Source organism: Pezoporus occidentalis, unplaced genomic scaffold (genome assembly GCF_034315485.1).
Source record: "Pezoporus occidentalis ecotype Australia unplaced genomic scaffold, CSIRO_AGI_Poc_V1 ctg50, whole genome shotgun sequence".
NCBI classification, from domain to species: Eukaryota; Metazoa; Chordata; class Aves; order Psittaciformes; family Psittacidae; genus Pezoporus; species Pezoporus occidentalis.
In genome coordinates this window covers 2,994,038-3,015,396 of record NW_026915836.1, presented here as the reverse complement: position 1 = coordinate 3,015,396, position 21,359 = coordinate 2,994,038, and the positions used below count along the sequence as shown (strand labels likewise).

Genomic DNA, 21,359 nt, shown 5'->3' with positions numbered 1-21,359 from the left:
CACGATACCTTCTGCTGTCTTGAAGAAGCACTTCTGGAGTTCAGCAGTGAGGCAGGAAGACCATGTGCAAGGTTCTTCTTGTATTTCTCAAGGGCTTGAATTAGTCTGTCTCTTTTCTGCTGATCCTTGTCTGTGTATGGAAATATGGAAACACAACCCTTCACACTTCAACCAATGGTCAAGTCATAAGCTATTTCTCTTCACTCTTCTTTTTGCTACTAAAGACTGTTCTGTCTCCTCCTCTTAATACCAAGTAGCAGGCAAAGAAGACAATCACTTTACTCTCTACAGCTGGCACTTGCTGTTTCCATGCCCAGCATTTGGAATAACTTGGAATAAATTCTGAATTTGGAATAAATGCAAGCCAGGACTTCACGACATCGCTCACACATTAAGTAATGAGCTACTGGAGAGACTACAGCAACATTTTGTTTCCACTTCCTGCACACTCTTTTCCCTATCCTAGACAGCAATTGAGTCAGGGCAAAACAGGAGAAAAGCTGAGGCAGTCAAGTAAGGATTCAAGTCCATGTACTAACAGCTGAGTGACCAAAGACAGGCTGCCACTGTGGACTGTGCAGCCAAGAAAGTGTGCTTTTTGTATTGCTCAGGGTGATAAGAGGAGGGTGACTCTTCTGCTAGTACCTCACGCACAAAAAGAAGAGCAACAAACTTAGTCTTCTGGGAGAGGGACTCTTCATCAGTGACAGGACAAGGAGTAACGGGTTTAAAATTAAACAGGCGAAGTTCAGGTTAGATCTAAGGCAGAAGCTCTTCCCTGTGAGGGTGCTGAGGTGCTGGCACAGGGTGCCCAGAGAAGCTGTGGCTGCTCCATCCCTGGCAGTGCTCAAGGCCAGGTTGGACACAGCGGCTTGGAGCAACCTGGTCTCGTGTGAGGTGTCCCTGCCCGTGGCAGGGAGCTGGAGATGAATGATTTTAATGTCCTTTCCAACCCATGATTCTATGTAGGTTAGAGCAGGAATAAAAATATTCTCACAATAAGCATTATTGCTATATATCATCCTACGTATTTTTATATATATTGTATTATACATTAAGTCTTACAAAATAATAAGAAGACTACCTAGGAATAAGAAAGGGATATGACTTACCCACAACCACAGAGGCCCACAGGGATAATGATGGATAATGCAAAGCCTTTCACAATTCACCATCTTTTGTCAGACCCTTACTTTTAGCAGTGTAAACAAGTATGATGCATGACCAAAATTTTCAAGCCCTTTTACCTGCTGCGTGCATTCCAAGCACAGCTCTGAGAAAAGGGATATGAATTACAATGTGCAACAATACCTTTCTCTTTGGAGATGGCATTTAAAAAATCATAGCCCCAGCAGTTCTGCCTTAAACTGAGGATTCACACACAAAATACCAATAAAGTGGGCCCCACTGAGGTCTCACAAGCTGCTTATGGCTCTTCTTGGGTTGAAAATGCAGCTCTGACAGAATTTCCTTGCCCTGTGGAGCTTTGGCACATGGCAGCACACACCAGTAGTGCTGGGCAGTCCAGTAGAGATGTGCTCTGCTCCTTCCCCTCTGGGTGCACCTGCACAGACTCAAACAGGTCATTCTGGAGGGATAGCAGGGATTCAGGTGGGCTGCTGAGATGCGACTTCTGGCAGTGTTATGTCACTTGTATTATACTGACTTACTCCTGACAAAATGCATAATCAGCCCAGGGCTCCCTTACACTGCAATTGTGAGAACTTACAATATGCTGCAAATCCTTTGCTAGTAAGAAGCAGTTCCTCCTCCTCTCAACTGGTGTAATTGCAGCACGTCTCACTAGTGATAACGCTTGAAGCCTGGCAAAGCAGCACTTTCGAAAGGCAGATGCATCAACCTGAATTTAATGTTGTACATTCCTGACTTAGCAAAAGGGTTACAGGGTTTTACTTGGTCTTAAGTAATATTTCTTTTGGAAAAGGAATAGCTGAGACTTTTTTGGGTTTTAATTTAGGAAATCCAAACACTTGGTTACTGCACTAAAGGGTTGGCTCCTCTGGAATTTGTCATGGGTCCTGCATGGGGCACACCATCTCTTGACAATTCCCCTGTTAGGTGGCCTCAAGGCTGTGCCCTAGTCATTGAAAAAAACAAATTTCACTAATAGCTAAACCCAATATATAGTCTCCTGAGGCATGTAATCTGCCTTCCCCATCTTGCATGGACACGAGTTCATAGCATCATCTTATCAAGAAAAACATGTTGACAATGCTAAATCCCATTTGGATGACTGGGAAGCAGGATTATACAACTCACTGGAACAAATAACAAAATGTACTTGCTCAATCGCATTCATGCAGAGATTAATACCTTCCCCTTGTATCTAGGTTTATGTAGTGTCCGATCCAAGTAACCCCCTAATTCTGCTTAAAGATGTTTCATTCTGCAGTCATCTGAAAACTCAGAGGCTAGGCAGCTTGCTGTGCAATAGTACCACCAGTCAGGATACCTGGCTCCTTTCATGGCAGTGCCAATGATCTGTGCCACAGGAATAAGTGACAACCATGCCTGTCCACCGTTCTGCATGTGCCATCCATCTGTGTGCAGGTGAGGCAGGACAACGACTGTCTGCCTGAGGCATGGCTGAGCCTTTGCCAAGCCTTGCCAAAGACAAGCAAATCAAATGTTCCAGGTCAAAGAGGTACAGGTTTTAAACAGACTGTGTAGTATTTCACTGATAGTTTTACTATAACTACGGGTTACAAACATGCCATGTGGCATTAAGCCTATTCAAATAAGTACTGTTCCACTGCATTATAGTTTTGAGTAGTTTAGTAGGGCCAGAATGTCCCATAGCAGCTCTCCTTCCCTTTCTCGAACAGACACCAGACTGTCAGGGTCTGTACATGACTCAGCCACGGGAGCAGACAGAGGTTTGCTGACATGTCTGTAAGGGGTTTACTTGCCTCACCCCCTTCTAGCCCTGCTCTCCCCAGTTTCTCTTTTCTCACTACCATTTTTTCTTATCCATGGTTTTCCCTATGCTCCATCTCACAGTTCCAGGGCTGCTGAGTCTTACTGCTCCCAGCACCCACAGGCTGCCAGTAGTGTCCCAGGCTGCTTCCAGTCTAAGCCTCTCCCCTCTTCCTAAAATGACCTTGCCCTGTGGTGACCTGGCATGCTCCCCAGATGCATGAATGAAGGGACTAAGAATGGAAGTCATTCTTAGGTTTTCAGGTCTGGGTTAGAATGGACCTTAAGATCACCCAGTTCCAACCCCCTGCCATGGGCAGGGACACCTTCCACTAGACCAGGCTGCTCAAAGCCCCATCCAACCTGTCCTGTAGAAGCTTACCATGATTCAGTGTGTCACCTGCAACCTCTCGGGACATGATTATTTTCATCTCTTGACTACTTTTTTGCTGCTTCTGAGGGCATAGAATCATGTGTTATGGCCAATGAAGCAGTTATTTAGCAAAATGCATTCAGAGAGCCTTTCTGTTAAGCTCATTTATTTGCTAATTTATCATCCTTCTAACTGTGGCAGGTATTAATCTATCATGTTATTGTACAATTTCACTGATACCTGTACTGATATCTGGTACTTGTCAGTGTAACAGAAGTACAGAAAATAGAAGGGATTTAGATTAAATTTGGACCTTTAAAAACACAGGGAGATTCAGATAGTATGGCCCCAGCTCTGTTCTCCTGACAGTTCTTGTGGCTTGCCAGTTAACAAAACATCTTGTCTCTCCTCTGCTGCTGCGTGAAAGGCCCATGGATGCAGTGAGTGGATGCAAACTTACTCAACATAGTAGAAACAGTTTAGCTGATAATACTGGCCAATGAGAATGAAACAAACTAAGCAGATTTTTGTTTGATTCATCTATTTTTAATCTAGTGCATTTCGGTTTTATTTATCTTTAGCTGCAATAGTAAAGAAGAGCCAGCAAACACCTTTGACTGATTCCACAGCTGCCTCCTAAGGCAGAAGGCTGTTTTCAGGTCTAAGACTGAATTTTACGGCCCAAGCATGAGGATGGGATATAAAGCTGGAACAGGCTTTCCCCTAAGTTGTTTACCAGATGTTATAAAACTCAGTGATTATAGCTAGAAATAGAATCCACACCTTGGCTCATGCCTTCATTTTCAGCTCAGAGTGGGAGTTCTGGTTTAATTCCTACCAAGTGGTTTTAAAGAGTTGGCTGGTGTTTAACTCCTGATGACTTTTGAAACAACAGGGAAGTTCCAAAGCCGGGGTGGGGTGGGAAGAAGAGCAAAAGTGGTTAATGAACCGCAGGCTGATATCAGTCCTGAGCATAACAACTGACTGGCTGTTACAAGACTCAGTTAAGGGAAATGTGAGCAATGCCAGACAAAAAGCTTAAGAAAAATAGATCACCATTCTAATTTGGTAAGAGAGAGCTGAAAGATTCTGACTGTGGCTGAGTCCAATAAAGGTGTTAGTTTAAAAGACTTGTGTAAGCTCCCTGGCTTTGTTCTGCATGACATTTGGAGTAAGAAAATCAGAACACTGGAATTACACGTATAATTCATTATGGCTAATGGGCAGCTCTGAAAATGCAATTAGAATCATAGAATCATTGAATAGTTAGGGTTGGAAAGGACCTTAAGTGAGGACTCCTTGCAAGGCAGGTGTTTCTAATGCAAGGATCATTTTTAATGTTATATCATGAAATTATTTCAGTTACCTGAAAGACAACATAAAATCATTCCTCCTAAAGCTTAAACAGCTACAGCTGGGGAGCTCACAAACAATAAAGGGGTGATTTACTGTAACAAAGTGATCTGCATTGCTCAGTGAGGTAGATGTAGGCAGGCAGATGTAGGCAAGCAGTGGACTTTCCAGCATGTATACAAGAACATCTCCATTCAGAATGGAATATTCTTCATTCAGAAAATGCAAGCTCTTAAAGGAGGTGAGTCTTATCTGGGAACCAGTGTCTCTGAAAAACATTCATACTTTGTCATAGACAAAGAGCTGTCTGTAATTTCCCAGTGCAGCCAAAACTAGTGTAATATTATTACCTATAAGGAGTGGAAATCTCAGATGGAAATACAGTGAGCCTTTACTGCAGTTTCCTTTGACAGGAGGATGGCTGCTGCTGGAATTATATATCCTGCTCTAAAACTGCTCTGAACTCCAAAAGCATTTACAAATTGGGAAGGATGCAGAGAAGATCTGTAAGAATGATGAAGTCTGGAAAACACTCTTGCTGGTGACAGATTTAAGGAGCTGAATGGATTTAGTTCCTCAAAAGGATGGCTAAGAAGTAACTTTATTCCAGCTTATAAACAGCTATAGACAAAACAGAAATTAAACAATACAGTTTGTCAAGCAAAGATTTACGAAGACTGGACAAACTCATCCTGTAAGAAAAGTGTATGTTCCTCATAGCAAGGTAAGTTTGTCGTGGAAGATTAATGTGAAGTGGGATGTAAATAAATAAGGTTTGGACACACTTCTAATCCCTTCTTCCCCTAGCTCTGTAAACCAGCAATGAATGGAGAAAAGACTTAGAGCAAAACCAGTGTGTACAACCACAGAAGTTTATTCGCGCTGTGTCTATGAAGCTCTTGAGATATGCATCAGTCACCAGGGATCACCTATCAGCTTCTTTGAAATGTATTTTTTTCTCAGTCTTTGCTGCTATTGTTAGCTGATGTAATCTCAGATTTGTGGTCAGTGCAATAGAAAAGGACACAGGCCAATCACTCATGATGTACTCATTACTTACTCTCATCTAAGGGCCAGATGCTGCAGTCTGCACTGGTAAGTTTGTCTGCTGTGGGAATTTAGGCACTATTATTTTGGCATTTCATATCAAACAAGATCATTCCTTCAGCAGAAACCAGTGGTGAGGATCAAGCGTTTAAAAAATTCATGGATATCAATGGAGCTGACAGCACTTGATGCAATTCTTTTGTAGACCACATCAAAATGAAGAAAGAGCACACTCTTTCCTTTAAACAAAGACAAGAATTAGCATTTGGTTTTACTTATGTAGGGGAAGTTAGTCTATTTTTCTTAATCTTTTAGTGAGTATAAATAAGATACTCAAAAGGTGAGGTTCACAGCTGTAATTACCACCCACTATTAGTCTTTTAAGGATTGACAACTTCCTGCCTAAGCAAATAAAAGCAAACTGACACTTAGAGCATCTCCCATTCTTGCAGCCCATTTCTCACCTAAAGCATGTTTCAGCACATTTCTGATACAAAAGGCCAACTCTCCCTCCCTTTTTCCCTCTTGTCAGTATAGATTTACAACAGCAATTAGTGCTGGGAGAACGTGGTCCAACAGAGGAATACATCCACCATCACTGCTTTTGATTCTGGCAATTCTAAAAATTACTGAAAAATTGATAAAAACCTCTTTAGCCAAACCAGAGATTTTAATCTCTCACCCGAAGCCAACGGGCAGCAGACAGAGGGGTGCTCAATTGACAACTCTGCTTCAGACCAAGGGTCCATCAAGAGATTTTTCTAGAATTCCTATTCTTTGGCAAACAAAATTTCCTATGGCCAAGTCACTCATTATTTGAACTGATTCTGTGTTTTCTGGTGAAAAGACATTGTTGGTAAAGCCAGAAGAAGAAGTCATAACATCTGTCTGAAGGTCACTGGCAGGAATAAACAGCCTCTAGAGGGATAATGGCACTTCTTTTATATACTGATACTGCACAGAGGTATTCAAGGAGGAAAGGAATTCTAGAAGTTGAATTACCAGAGAAATGTCAAGATGTATCATCCCTCTTTAAAATACTGACTGATCACTAACATACGCTGCTTTCTCCTTTGGTGGTGGAGTAGGAATGCAAAGTTAAAATAGTCAGTGCACAGTGGTTATGACAAGACTCCTGCTCTCTGCATCCTGCAGTAGCTCCCACTACCTTCTTCTTCCCTTTTTACATATGCTCCTTTCAACAGCACTGCCTCTGAAATTGATGGGGAAGATGGTTTAGCGATTAAAGCACTGCGGTAGGACTTGGAAAACTATCATTTAATTCCCAGCTCTAAACAGTGTGATCACAGGTATGGTAATTAATCCCTGATGTCTTAATTTCCTCCCTGCAAAAGAGGAGGATAGTACACACTTACTCTGTTCTTGCTGGCACATCATTTTGGGCTGTTATCCCCAGAAGATGATCTTTAAACTGTGCAGGGGCTACCATAAAGGAACTCAGATCCTGAATGGAGCTGCTAGCATAGCACAGGATTCAGAGTGGGAGAAGAAGAATTTATGATGCAGACCTGTTGGTTTATCTTTGACAGCTTTATGACACAGTGCAGTTATACATTCGATGCAGCTCACTTGTAACTGTGATATACACATTTATTTTTCACAGAGTAAAAAATTTATTGAAAACCATCTCGCTCATGCTCCATAAACTTGCAATGATGGATGGACCACTCGGTGGATAAGGAATTGGCTGGATGGCTGCACGCAGAGAGTTGCGATCAATAGCTCAAAGTCCAACTGGAGATGAGTAACGAGTGGTGTCCCTCAGGGGTCGGTGTTGGGACCGGTCTTGTTCAACATCTCTGTCACTGACATGGACAGTGGGATTGAGTGCGCCCTCAGCAAGTTTGCCGATGACACCAAGCTGTGTGGTTCGGTTGATACCCTGGAGGGAAGGAATGCCATCCAGAGGGACCTTGACACGCTTGTGAGGTGGGCTGATGCCAACCTCATGCAGTTCAACCATGCCAAGTGCAAGGTCCTACACCTGGGTCGGAGCAATCCCAGGCACAGCTACAGGTTGGGCAGAGAAGTGATTCAGAGCAGCCCTGTGGAGAAGGACTCGGGGGTGTTGGTCAATGAGAAAATGAACATGAGCCGGCTTCAGTGTGCGTGCACAGCCCAGAAAGCAACCGTATCCTGGGCTGCATCAAAAGGAGCGTGACCAGCAGATCTCGTGAGACCTCACTTGGAATACTGTGTACAGTTCTACTGTCCTCAACATAAGAAGGACATGGAACTGTTGTAGCAAGTCCAGAGGAGGCCACAAGGATGATCAGGGGCTGGAGCACCTCCCGTATGAAGATAGGCTGAGAACATTGGGGCTGTTCAGCCTGGAGAAGAGAAGCTGTGTGGAGACCTCAGAGCAGCTTCCAGTGTCTGAAGGGGGCTACAAGGATGCTGGAGAGGGACTCTTCATCAGGGACTGTAGTGATAGGACAAGGGGTGATGGGTTCAAACTGAAACAGGGGAAGTTCAGGTTAGATCTAAGGAAGAAGTTCTTTATTGTGAGGGTGGTGAGGCACTGGCACAGGGTGCCCAGAGAAGTGGTAAATGCTCCATCCCTGGCAGTGTTCAAGGCCAGGTTGGATGGGGCTTGGAGCAACCTGCTCTGGTGGAAGGTGTCCCTGCCCACATCAGGGGGTTGGAACTGGTTGACGTTCATGTCCTTTCCAACCCAAATCATTCTATTACTCTATGATTGCTAAATGATCCATGCAATTGCCCAAGATTTGTGACTAAGATTCTAACTCTGTAAGGATAAAACTGCTTACATATAATTTTCATATAAACTGTAGGTAAAATGCAATTTTGTATGCTTTGAACTGCCTGGAGAAACACCCTGTTGTTTTTCACAGGTGTTATGGTCTTCAAAGCCACAAAGCAACTTCATTTTAAACTGGTTAAAACCCATTTGGAAATTATTATTTTGATTAATACCTGTCAAATGCAGAGAATTAGGGAAAAGCATGGGTTATAAAAAGACCTCTCTGCCATATCTGAGCACTTCAGTACTCTGCTGGTACACAGGAATGTAAAGTTCCTCTTAAATAAGTTTACTATTCCTTTTTCCAGTCACCAAAGCATGTGCTGCTGCACACACTTAGATGTATGTTTAGGTTTCATATTTATAAAACTGATTCACAGCACCTATATGCAAATAGATGGTCAACACTGCATAATAGGTGAACAGGAAACACTCACATGGCCTCACATAGTTAGATATAATGTAATATATATAATTATATACATATATACATTACTTGCAATTCCTCCTGGATGAATGTATACGCTGTACTCCTGACAGTCCAAGGGAATTGTGCAGAACATACTCAGGTGATCTGAATAGCTAGTTTTGCCATTGTAAGTAGTTGAGCTTAACTTGGTAATCCAATCATAGCTCAACAGAGAGGAGAAGAAACGGCTTTGCCTTAAGACCTAAAGGTGTGCCCAGAGAGCCAGATTTACTTTAGGTCTTCCTTCAGATTAACTTGGGTAGAGTGAGCCCAAAGCACCTGACTGCTTCCTACCACAGCTTCCCCATGCTGGTGTGCTTATTTTTCTGGACTGCTACTCAATGGATAACGGAAGCAGAGTGCTTACTGCAGGACTAGGAGACAAACAGTACATGAGAGCAGCCCTTGGCGAAGCCGCTCTCATTCCTGGAATGGGAGAGTAAGGAGAAAATTAGGGCAGGGAGCCCTGGACCACCACGCTTCCCTGGAGTGGTGGGCTGAGCCTGTGACGGAGCCAAAGACCTGAGCTTTAGCAAGGGATTTTCATAATTAGTGTATTCTCCTGTATGAAGTGTGGGTTACCTTTATGGATTCCCCTGTTTGGGGCTGGTTTTGATTAATCTTTTGTGAGTGTTAAGTTTTTCCTACTTTCTCGCCAGCTCATCTGGGACAGCTTATATGCACATCAGCCAGTTTCTACTCCTCTTACTAAGCTGATCAGCCTCAGGAGATCTGACTCAAACTTGGGCTCTGTGAATCTGGAGCAGAGCATTATAGTATCATGGAAATAATGGTTGGAAGAGACTTCTAGAGCTGGTCATGGAAACACTGTCTCATGCTTCCAAGGTCCAAGAATGTAATACAGCTCTTTATTACTAATTAATTGGTAATTAGTAATTCCTAATAACTGAGACATTTGGAGGACTTCTTTAGTGCCACAGGTAAGTTTAAGTCTCTGACTTAATGCTGTATAAATAAATAAGGTATCTGATTTAAAACAAAATGATTTTGAATTTTCTCCTTTGAATCAAAACAATTCCTCATAATGGATTTTTTTTTTCCCCAGAACTTTCACATTTCCATTGGAACAGAAATTCTTCTTTTTGATTGCTAAGACACTCTTCTGAAACCTGGTCACTGGTGTGTGCTCAGCAGCAGCACTGCTTACGCTCTTTCCATACTCATTAGATGCTCTTTCTAGCAAATGTGGCTTCTGCTCCTAGTAAAAACTGTAAACATCCTCCTAGTCAGACATTTTCCACACTGAGGTGGCCAAGGAATCACTGTTCTCACAGTAGTTCCATCAGTCACGATGCTCTCATGACTCCTAAAACACCTCTGCTTAACTTTATTTTCACAGACCGCTTATGATGCTGAACTAGGTCTCCCATATTCCCAATCTCTGATGCATCTCCAGCTAATATATCTAGTCTTAAGGCTGGGCACAGATACATGTTTCTATCTTTTGATGACAGCTGAAAAATGGACCACGACTGTTAGCATGAGAACGCCAGAGATGCAGTCTTATTGCTAGCACAAAGGCAGCTCCATGTCAGAGAGAAAGGACTGCTCAGGAGGCTTTGTGTTAGCTGTTTCTACCTAACTTTGATCAAAGTTTGTGCAATTTTTTAATGTTGCTCTGACAGGAGAGAGACACAATTAGTATTTCCCTTTGGTATCCAGTGATAAGGTGCACGGGAATGGTTCAAAACTGCATCAGGGAGATTTTCACTGGATATTAGGAAGCATTTCTTTACTGGGAGGGTGGTCAAACACTGAAACAGGCTTCCTAGAGAGGCAGTTGATGCTTCAAAGCTGTCAATGTTTAAGAGGCATTTGGGCAATGCCCTTAATAACATGCTTTAACTTCTGGTCAGCCCTGAATTGGTCAGGCAGTGGGACTAGATAATCACTGTAGGTCCCTTCCAACTGAAACAGTTGTATTGTATGCTATACTATGCTATTAAAACATGATGAAAGCTGGCATTTGCAATGCTTTATAAACCATTTTTAAAGGTCACTAGATGAAACAAACCCATCTCATTCAATGACACTCTTACCAACTGCAACATTAGTAACTTCATGACCTCTAAACCAGCAAAATGCCCAATGAAGCAGCAAATTTAAAACAGTGCCCTTCTAAACCCTAGAATTGAAAATCCAAGATATTCCTGAAGATATTCAGGAGAAAGTCCTGTACACTGCACATCTCCCACTTTGTCTATAGAGTTCTTAATCTGAAGTATAACAGTACAGACAGCTTGGGAAATGATGCATTTTGAGATTGTCAGAAAAGCCAATTACATACACTATGTTACCTGTGGTGCATTTATTCTTAAACATAGCATTGCACGCTGTATTTTCTTCTGTCTTATCAGAACTGATCTTTTTCTCTTTGTTTTAATAGGTTTGCATATGTCTGCGTCACTACCTGAATTTCTACTTCCAGCCTACCATTGAAACACACGGTATCCAACCACACATCTGGAAAACAAAGTTACACCTACCTGAGCACATGGACTGAGGGCAGGTAAGAAATTCTGCTGTGTCAGAATGGGTATCTGTCAGAGTTCTGATAAATGTCCAGGTTTTAAAAGCATACCACACTTAGTAACCAGTAATAGCAACAGTGGGAGATTGTTGTGAAACATTAAAAGAAGAAAACACTGTAATCTTGTACTAAGCAGAAAATTAGTTTTGCCCTCCTATTATTCTAGTAGGCTGGCAAACCAGCCTTCATTTATGTTGTGTCTTTGAATATGCAAACGATAAACAGAAGCCTATTTTTGTAGAAATAAATTCATTTTATAGTCCTCAAACTATTTGCACATCAACCCCATTAGCAGCAACTGTACCTTCATTGTGCTACTGCCCTACTTAATCTTTCAGAAGACATAAGTTCCGATACACCTTTTCATTGTGACTTCTACATTTTGAGCTTTCTCCTTCAAGGGACAAAATGTCTTATGCCAAGACAGAGATTTCTGGAACTAACCTGTCAGAAAAAGGATTTAGCTGTTACAGAGTATCTTTTAGTGAAGATAAATATTAAATGACAAAGGTAATCTGCATTTCCCCAGCAGGCTACTGACAAAAATGGGTTTGGGTCCTCACTTCCTCTGGTGGAGAATCTCATGTTATGGTCTCTGTGTGCACCAGATGTTTTGTACTCAACGTGGGCTTTTAAATTAACAAAAGCTCCACACAACAATACAGTCCTGCACAGCTGTGTAAGAGCAATACCTTCCTAAGAAAGCATTGTAAGAATAAAGATGTTTCCTTCTGATACATCATCCAGGTAAACTTGTTACGGTAGCTAATGCAGGTAGCTGAACCAATTCTATGTCCACCTTATCTCAAGCAGGTGAGATTCTACTCCTCATGCACTTCTGTGTCAGGTTCATCTCTCTGCCAAACTAGCATCCTCAGAAAGCTGCCCCTGGCAATTCTTTCTGTTACTACAATGCTGTTTTCATAAAGTGATCAATCAAAATTATGAATTTTAAGATGATTATATAAAAGACAACTCTGAACACAGTATTGAGGATAAGGAGTTAAAAAATGAAGGGAATTTTGATTGTGATGTGTTATGATTCTGAACTTGTTCTTTTGCTCTTCTCTACTGAATCATAGAATCACAGAATGGTTTGGGTTGGAAAGGACCTTAAGATCATCCAATTCCAACCCCCTGACATGGGCAGGGACATCTCACACTAGACCATGTCGCCCAAGGCTCGACTAAACTGACCTTGAGCACTGCCAGGGATGGAGCATTTACCACTTCTCTGGGCAGCCTGTTCCACTCCCTCACCACCCCCAAAGTAATGCCTTAGATCTAACCTGAACTTCCCCTGTTTCAGTTTAAACCCATCAACCCTTGTCCTGTCACTACAGTCCCTGATGAAGAGTCCCTCTCCAGCATCCTTGTAGCCCACTTCAGACACTGGAAGCTGCTCTGAGGTCTCCACACAGCTTCTCTTCTCCAGGCTGAACAGCCCCAACTTTCTCAGCCTATCTTCATACAGGAGGTGCTCCAGCCCCTGATCATCCTCGTGGCCTCCTCTGGACTTGTTCCAACAGTTCCATGTCCTTCTTATGCTGAGGACCCCAGAACTGCACACAATGCTCCAAGTGAGGTCTCACGAGAGCAGAGTAGAGGGACAGGATCATCTTCATCCTGCTGGTCACGCTCCTTTTGATGCAGCCCAGGATACGGTTGGTTTCTGGGCTGCGAGTGCACACTGAAGCCGGCTCATGTTCATGCTCATGTTCATGTTCATGAAGATCTCATATGAGAGATTTTTCTAAATCTTTATGGGAAAGAGTTATATTTGCCTCCTTGTCCTGTATCTTGCTCAACTGACTGCATCTCACCATTGCCTTTGAGCTATCTTTGCTTCTGAGTATATAATAACCTGCTCAAAGCAATAGCCCACTGCAGACCTCTGATACATGGCTCCCATCATGCATGCACTGTGGAAAAATAGAAGCTTTCATTTTTCCAGCCTTTGGGATTTCATTTTAAGATAGGGTGTTCCTGTGTAGAAAAGGTAGATGCTGCCTTGTACGTAACTATCAAACGGAGAAGTAGCATGTGCCACACAACCTGGTGAAAGAAGAAAACTAAACACATTGCAAAGTGAATGCTCTCTTTCCAGGGTAAGGGATGAATGTATTCCTTTTCATCAATCTTTCTTCCTTTCCAAAAAGGAAGGGCAGGAGAGACTGTTCCTACACGTTGGGTACTGCAGGCTTCAGCCAAGAGGTGGCGTTGGGGTGCAGTGCAATGTTCTCTTACCAAAACGCCACCCATTCCTCAAAACCTGTCTTATCTGTAGCATGCTTGATGCCCAGAGACACACGAAGCATTGAAGGAAATGAAAAACGCAGTGTGGATTAGCAAGGAATGCAAAGGGCCAGAAGTCTGAGTTTAGACTGGAAAACTAAAGCAATTTATGCCTCCAACAATCATATTGCTTGAAGAGAGTGTACCAGAGTCCCACAGTCTGCAAATCTGTGTAAACACAAACCAAGTGCTTGATACAGCTATTAGTAGATGCTAGATAATATTGTGTTAACCACAATGATGCATGTTTTCAGCATGTAGATGCCTCTTCAGAACACCTTTCATCCTAAAAGAAGAGTATTTCCAAACCAAACAAATGGAGACAGAGCTATTTTCAAACCAAAATGAAACAAAACTACTCACATTTAACACTGGTATGCAGACTCTTTGGTGCAGATGAATCAACAGCAGCTGTATTAACAAAAGAAGGTTCAGTCCAATGAAACACTAACATTACAAATAATCATATCAAAATGGATAGAGATGAAACTGATCATCCTAGGGTGCTGGTGGTAATTCCGTGTGGGAATGTGGCACCAGTCTGCATAATATAAGCATTATTAATAATGTAGATCTACAAACTACTAAGTCCTATTGTTTCCCTATTTTCTTCCTATTTCCTGCAGCTATCTTTGCCAATGGTCATCTCTCAAAAGGTAGCACAGCTTAAATGTAGTGAAGTTAGTTGAGTTACACCAACCACAATTATATCAACTGCAATTAGACCAAATGAGGATTTGAGCTCTTGTCTTTACCTGCATAGAGTAAGTGCCTCAGCAGTGCTCCTGTTGGTTCAGTATAAAAGTGGGATCTGAATTTTGTGGCTCGTGCCCAGAATTAAGGTATAAAAGTAAGAGCCAGTACAGCCACATCTATTAACCTTCATTTTAGTTTTCAATTTAAGGAAAGCTGTACTAGTTTAGTACTGGCATCTATTACTTCCCAGAAAGTTTATATTTCAGGGATGAGTAGTACAGCTGCGACCAGCCAGGGGAAACAGCCAAGTGATGCTTTAAGAGCAAGATTCAAGTTGTCCCTAAGTTTCATGTCATCAGTTCATTAGCAATATGAGTGATCTAATTATACAATTACACAACATGTTATTTGGTCATTTGGTTTTCATTATGAAAGGTTAAAGCAAATAAGCTCCAAGGAATCAAGCCCTGTCCCTCTGCTGCTGCAGTCTTCATTAAGTCATGTGCCCATCCAGGAGGTAATATGGAGGTTAATGGAGCTGTATGTCTGATACTGTATGTATCTGGATACAACTGAGGTATATGAGTAAATACTATTTTTCATCGTGGAGGGAAAAGCAATCACTTAGAGAAGCTCAATATTCGAGTTTCATTTGAAGGGCACTGACTCTTCTTCCATCCAAGATGCTTCTATGATTACTGCCAAATGTCACAGCAAATTTGAGTTTGTACAAGCACTCTAAACAAAGTTTCAGACATGCAGGGCTAGCTACTGTCTAGGGTGAGGCCAAACAGGCTGTACTTTGAAAGGCAGCTGTATTTCGAAAGGATTGAAGAACATTTAAGAGGACACTGGAGAAAGCCTTTAGACAACCCTGAGCAGATTTTTCAGAGGCATGGAATCCTATCATCTCTAAGGATGTACTGAACATACAGGGATGCCAGAGTGGGACTCTTCATCAGGGACTGTAGCAACAGGACAAGGGGTGATGGGTTTAAACTTAAACGGGGGAAATTCAGGTTAGATATAAGGAAGAAGTTCTTTACTGTGAGGGTGCTGAGGCACTGGCACAGGGTGCCCAAAGAAGTGGTGAATGCTCCATCCCTGGCAGTGTTCAAGGCCAGGCTGGACAGAGCCTTGGACGACCTGGTGTAGTGTGAGGTGTCACTGCTCATGGCAGGGGTTTGGAATTAGATGATTTTACAGTCCTTTCCAACCCCAACTATTCTATGATTCTGTGATTCTATGATATCCTTGCAATACTTCATTTATTTCAATGCATGTAAACATTTAGCTCTATGAGAACCACCTGTAGGAATGATGAAGCACTCTAAGAAGTAAAATAAGTGTTTTAAGACTAAAGGTTTTTGGTCTAGTATGCTACAAATCTGACTTTTGAGAACTATAACTTCACATGGCGAAACACCTAAGAATTAGATGTTTTAGCCACTGGAAATTTAGGTTAGCACCTGCTGTGAGAAACTCTTCCCAGCTTGACTGAATTCCGCTACAGACAAGCAGGACTGACATTTGAAATGCAGAGAATTGAAAGCTGCTTAGGAGCAAAGCACTGGGCTCCTTTTATGCCAAGAATATCTCCTTTGCATTTTCTTCTGAGCTTTAAGAATGTAACAGACAAAAACTGCAAAACGTCTTTGGTTTCTTCCTTGTATTTTCTGATCTTCACTCTCACATTTAGGATTCACCAGTTGAGAATAAAATTAACTTGAATTACATATAGCAGCCTCTGCAGCTCTTAGTCCTGATGCTTCTGTATGTGTATGAGCCCTGCAGTAGGCCATGAATTCTACAGTCCTTAGAGTTCACTGTTTCAGTGGCATTAGCCACGCAAAAGCAAGAGTCACTTCAGTATGAAAGTATAACAGCAGCAGTTCAGCCTCCAGCTCCCAATATGAGTGGAAAGGTCATGAACCATAGCACGGCGCAGGTCATGAAAGTGAAACAGTGGTTCTGATACCATGATAAAAAAGATGTGCTAGATTGAGCTAGGTAGCTTAAATTAAAGCACTTGGCACTGCAAACTGACAAAGAGATTGGTCTCCTGGCAAAAAATGCAGTAGCAATCTCATCTGCTGTTCAACAGCTATGGTTGTTACAGAGCTCACTGCATGGTATCAGTGTATTGTTTGGTTAGAAAGCCTTGGGAGCCCAAGGACTGGATGTCTTGCAAGAACCTAACTATGGCTATGACCATGCAACTCCAGTTGTTTTCGTTTGCCCCTGAAGCACCAGGAAGTTTACACAGCTCCAGACAACTGATGTAGGACATTTTTTTATTCCAAATCCTCTTTCTAGCAGTCTGCAGTTATTTACAGGAAGAAGAGCATTTGAAGAGCTCCCTCAGACATAAGTGCTTGCTAATGGAAATTCCTTCTAGATTATTTAGGAATGAAACTGTAACCTTCTAAATGTCAAAAGCTACAACCTCACTATTACTCTTCACTGGTTTCTCCCAATTAAACAAATACCTGCCCTAGTTCTCATTTTACCTTTCCTTTTAGTCAGCTACCATATACATCTAAACAGAAACCCTTATTAAAATAACGTAGGAGAATTAAATATTTCCTTTGCTAACATGAATGTGTCCTTTTGTGAAACAGTTTGACTCTGTATACTTCATGCTTCTTAACAGTTAGGACAAGGTTACAGTCTCAATCCTTGTCCCCTACATAATGTCCTACATATCTCTTCTTTTAGGGCACACCATGTTTTAAACCCTCCTACACCCTTTAAGTTAGTGACAGGAGAGGGAGGAAAGAAAGGGGGAAATTCAACAGCCAGCCAAAACTAAGGGCAACCAACACACCCTTGGCTATGACTTCATCTTTCAGCTATGTAGATGTTGTCGTCATTATAGACTGTACATACCTTTGGCTGACATCAGCTTCTTGTAATGAGCAGCCATGTGATCTTGAATGATGTACTGGTTGGAGAGCTTGCAGGAAAGCCCCAGAGAAAAAGCTGCAAGAAGGAAATCTCTCAGTTCATTCAACCGGGCAAGTAATGCCTCGTGCAATAAAGGCTCTAAAAACATTTGAATATTTATCTCTTCTTGCCTAAAATAAAACCAAGTCAATATTCATTTATTTATCTCAAAAAGTAAGGGTAACACAAAATGTAACATGGAAAGGTGGTAAATTAGTCTCTTTTTGTATGGTTTTGGACACCTGAGAATTATAGCTTCCAGTAAGTAATGTATGAGCCTTGGATATTATAGAACTCTGGAGAGTAATAGAGGATCTCACTGCTTAATATCTGATATAATAAAAGGCATTTACATTTTGAAAGATTTAATACTAGAGAGTAGGACCAAGTGGTGTAAAAAGCTGCATATTAATATCTTGGTAATAGCAGGCCTAACTCTAGCACTCTGTAGTGAAGGAAATGGACTGGATACACACAAAGGTAGAAGTAGGGCTGAAAAGGAGCCAGAACACGGAGCAAAAGCGTGTTACACGCAGACTGACCACGACACCCCTCTGAATCTCTAACCCACAAGACTTCTCAGATTAGGAAGAACTTGTCTCTGTATCTGACATCAGTTCATTATCCCAGGAAAAAAAGCCAAGAAGCAGATAAGCATTTACTCATTTCATACTTTAACCTGGCAGTGGCCAAGATAGATCACTGTCTTTCAACCTGTTTTTGAACATAAATATGATTTCTGAAATCCCTCCGTAATCATCAGGCAGGATTTGCAGATGGAAAGTTGCTAGCAAATAATCTTAAAACCTAAACAGCATACTGGCGATCAGAAATTTAATGTGCCTTTGGCCTTCCGTCCACAGATACAGAAATAGCCCTTACACTGAGATAATCAGCCCATCCACCCACCCTATTAAGATCTGGCTTTCTGACACAATGAAGTAAATGATTGTTTCATCGTTCATGTCCCCAATGTACAATTTCAGTTAATGTCTTAGTTTCAAAGTTTACATTGTATTTTGAAAGGAGAAATTAGGTTTAGAGTGTGGGAGTCAATCCTTCTAACCTCTCTTTGGCTTCTTTCTTGCTGTGCTGCTTTTTCTAGTCTAAATCTCTTGCCTAGCAAGTGAGACAATGCTATAAACTGTATTTTCACAGCTAAAGAATTTGACTACATTCAATTTATAGTCTCACCTTTTGAACAAGCACCATAAATAAGAGTAGGGCAGAACACCTATTGCCGTATTTGTTGCTTCATTTAGTATTATTTACTAACGTGCTCCTGGTAGTGACTAAAAGCCTGCCCAAAGGGCACCAGCATGAAGACCTGCTTTCAGCAGCCTGTCCAGGAGCAGCATCACATCCCAGCATGACCAGCTGCACAAAGGTGGTGTTACTTTAGCTCCATCCATTCTGGTTTTCATTGAACACATAAACACAGCCAGAGTGCTTATACGATGACACAAACAGGTACAAACAGAAGTAGTGAGCCTGTGTTTGCTATAAATCAATGGAGAACTCAGTGCCAGATTATGACCAAATTCCATTTATTTCTTGTCTCAATGAAATTTAGCATGAATAGTATAGGTACAACTATGGAATCCAGTACTTGAAGCAGACAAACATAAAGCTCATGACATCTCTAATCACGAGCTTTCATCATGTCTCCAATTTCAATCAGGGAAACCACTCAATAGGTGTCAATACCATACTAAAGAAATCAAATAGTTACAATCAGTGCTATTCTGTTTCAAAGCTTTTATGTGCTTGAGATCAGTAGTTACTCACTCACTTCCAGAACTTTGAAAACTTAATTTTTTCATTAATTTTGCCAGCTGTGCTGCAACCTGCTGCTAGCAAAAACAACTGGAACAAGCTTTCCAGTAACATCCAGCACCATCCCTAGCTGATGGGAGGTGGGAAACTCTAGTGAATTCAACAACTCCAATGCCCATCACAGCAGCTAGAGGCTCTTGTCACTATGGCAAAAAAAAACAGTATTTTGGGAGATGCCCCAAATCTTTCCCCGATTGGCACTGTCAGCCTGATTTCAATATATGCAGCGAAGAAGACAGCATGACAGAAGAACAATGTGATAATCCAAACAGTATCCGAGGATTAAAAAGGGATGGAAAATCCATTTATAAAAAGAACATTCTTCTCCAAATGAATTACCAGCCCAAACTTGAAATGCTGGAGATATACAAGGCACTAGTAGCTTAATCTAATTTTTGATCTTAAAATCTAACTCTATCCTGTGTCCAGAAAATCACTACCATTGTGCAATAAACCACATTGTGGTTATTCCTATGTAAGGAAAAAAACCCCACAGATTATTTTCTTCGCCAAAGACTTTCTGATGAACTTTGGCAACTCATTTGGTCTTTCTGTGTCTTTTTGTTTTTCTGCCAAGAGGACATGAAAAAACACATCATTTTCCAAGAAGATGTTTTAAGGGTAAAAACAATAAAGTGGTGAGATTTAGGGGTGGGCTTCCCCCATCCCTAGAAAGGGTGCTCTTATTTGACCTCTCTGGAGAGTTAACACTTTTTAACAGATTTATTCTTTTGTTTTCCTTTGCATTTTTGAAGAACTTCAAATTGAGGGAAAAGCTAAATAGAAGAAATCTTCCAAGAATTCTTGGTAGTCCTGTTATGAGGCTCCCTTGATGCAGCAAACATATGTCAGGTCAGATTGAACCAGCCCTTTTTTGTGCTTTTGAAAGTCTTTCTAACCTTTGAGTAACATTGTACGTTCAAGACATTCATATCTTTGCTCCATCCCTAGCAGTGTTCAAGGCCTGGCTTGACAGAGCTTTGGGTGACATGGTCTAGTGTGAGGCATCCCTGCCCATGGCAGGGGGTTGGAACTGGATGATCTTAAGGTTCTTTCCAAGCCAAACCTTTGTGTGATTCTATATATGAGCAAAGATCTTCAGGAAACACAGAACCAAGAATGAGGAAGAAAGAACAGCAACAGTTCTCTCAACTCTGACTCTTTTTATTTCCTATTTTGTAATAACTTTCCTAGTAATTTATTATAGTCCTGACTGTGTAGCTGTACAATGACTAATTTACCTCCTTTCCACTGATTGAATTGCAAGAGATTACTTCTGCAAATCATGTTTGGAGAATATATCATGTCATATCATAAATCCAGTCATAGCAGTATTAAAGTTTGACTAATACACAATGACAGTGATAAAACAGGTCTTTTCCATGGAGCTGGAAAACAACAATATGCTTTTGAAAACCACAAGAAGTGACTTTGCTCCTCACCAGGTTGCTCATCCAAAGCCACTACTTTTTGGCTCTTAGAGGACCAAAAGCTTGTTCTCAAGAACATGTAGAGTATTTTAGCTTTTAAAAGACTAGCATAACTGCAGAGCTGAGATAACACAAATAGCTTATACCATTGCTAACTGCTAATTCCTACAAGTGGAAATTTCACAATGGGGGGACAATACTACATGCACATTTAATCAACAAATAAAAACTCTTCAGTGATACTTAAGCCTCAAAAGCTTGGAAATACTGAGTTCTTATCTACCACATTACCGGGAAGTGGGAACCATCTCTACAGCATCCTTGGCTTTGCCTTTTGTAAACAGACAGAAGTATCTGTCTAGCATTGCAAGGAAAGAGCTATCTCATACCATAAGCAGAGGTTCACAGTTATGGTCCTTCACCTCTATCTGTGTACTTCCTCATCTTGTATTTAGAGCCCAAATTTGAAGAAGAGAGGGACCACCTCTTTTCTCTGTGTTTGTCTCCTGCTTAACAAGGTAGAATATTTGCCCATGGCTATGGCCACAGGGCTTGCTTCAATGCAGATGAATATAACAAGCAATGAGACAATCTCTCAGCAAAATGGCCCAGTCAATGTCTGAAAAACATTGGGCAGATCC

The 21,359-nt window shown here is 41.5% G+C and overlaps 1 protein-coding gene across 1 annotated transcript in view; it reads right to left on the bottom strand.

The window, feature by feature from the left end:
- Nucleotides 1-21,359, bottom strand: part of LOC134173239 (spermatogenesis-associated protein 7 homolog) — a 51,603-nt gene that overhangs the window by 17,650 nt on the left and 12,594 nt on the right. The window contains exons 3-5 of the mRNA XM_062637036.1: nucleotides 17,396-17,488; nucleotides 14,174-14,221; nucleotides 9-130 (exon numbers count right to left, since the gene is read on the bottom strand). Coding sequence (XP_062493020.1) covers nucleotides 9-130; nucleotides 14,174-14,221; nucleotides 17,396-17,488 — 263 coding nt within the window. The remainder of the gene's footprint in view (nucleotides 1-8; nucleotides 131-14,173; nucleotides 14,222-17,395; nucleotides 17,489-21,359) is intronic.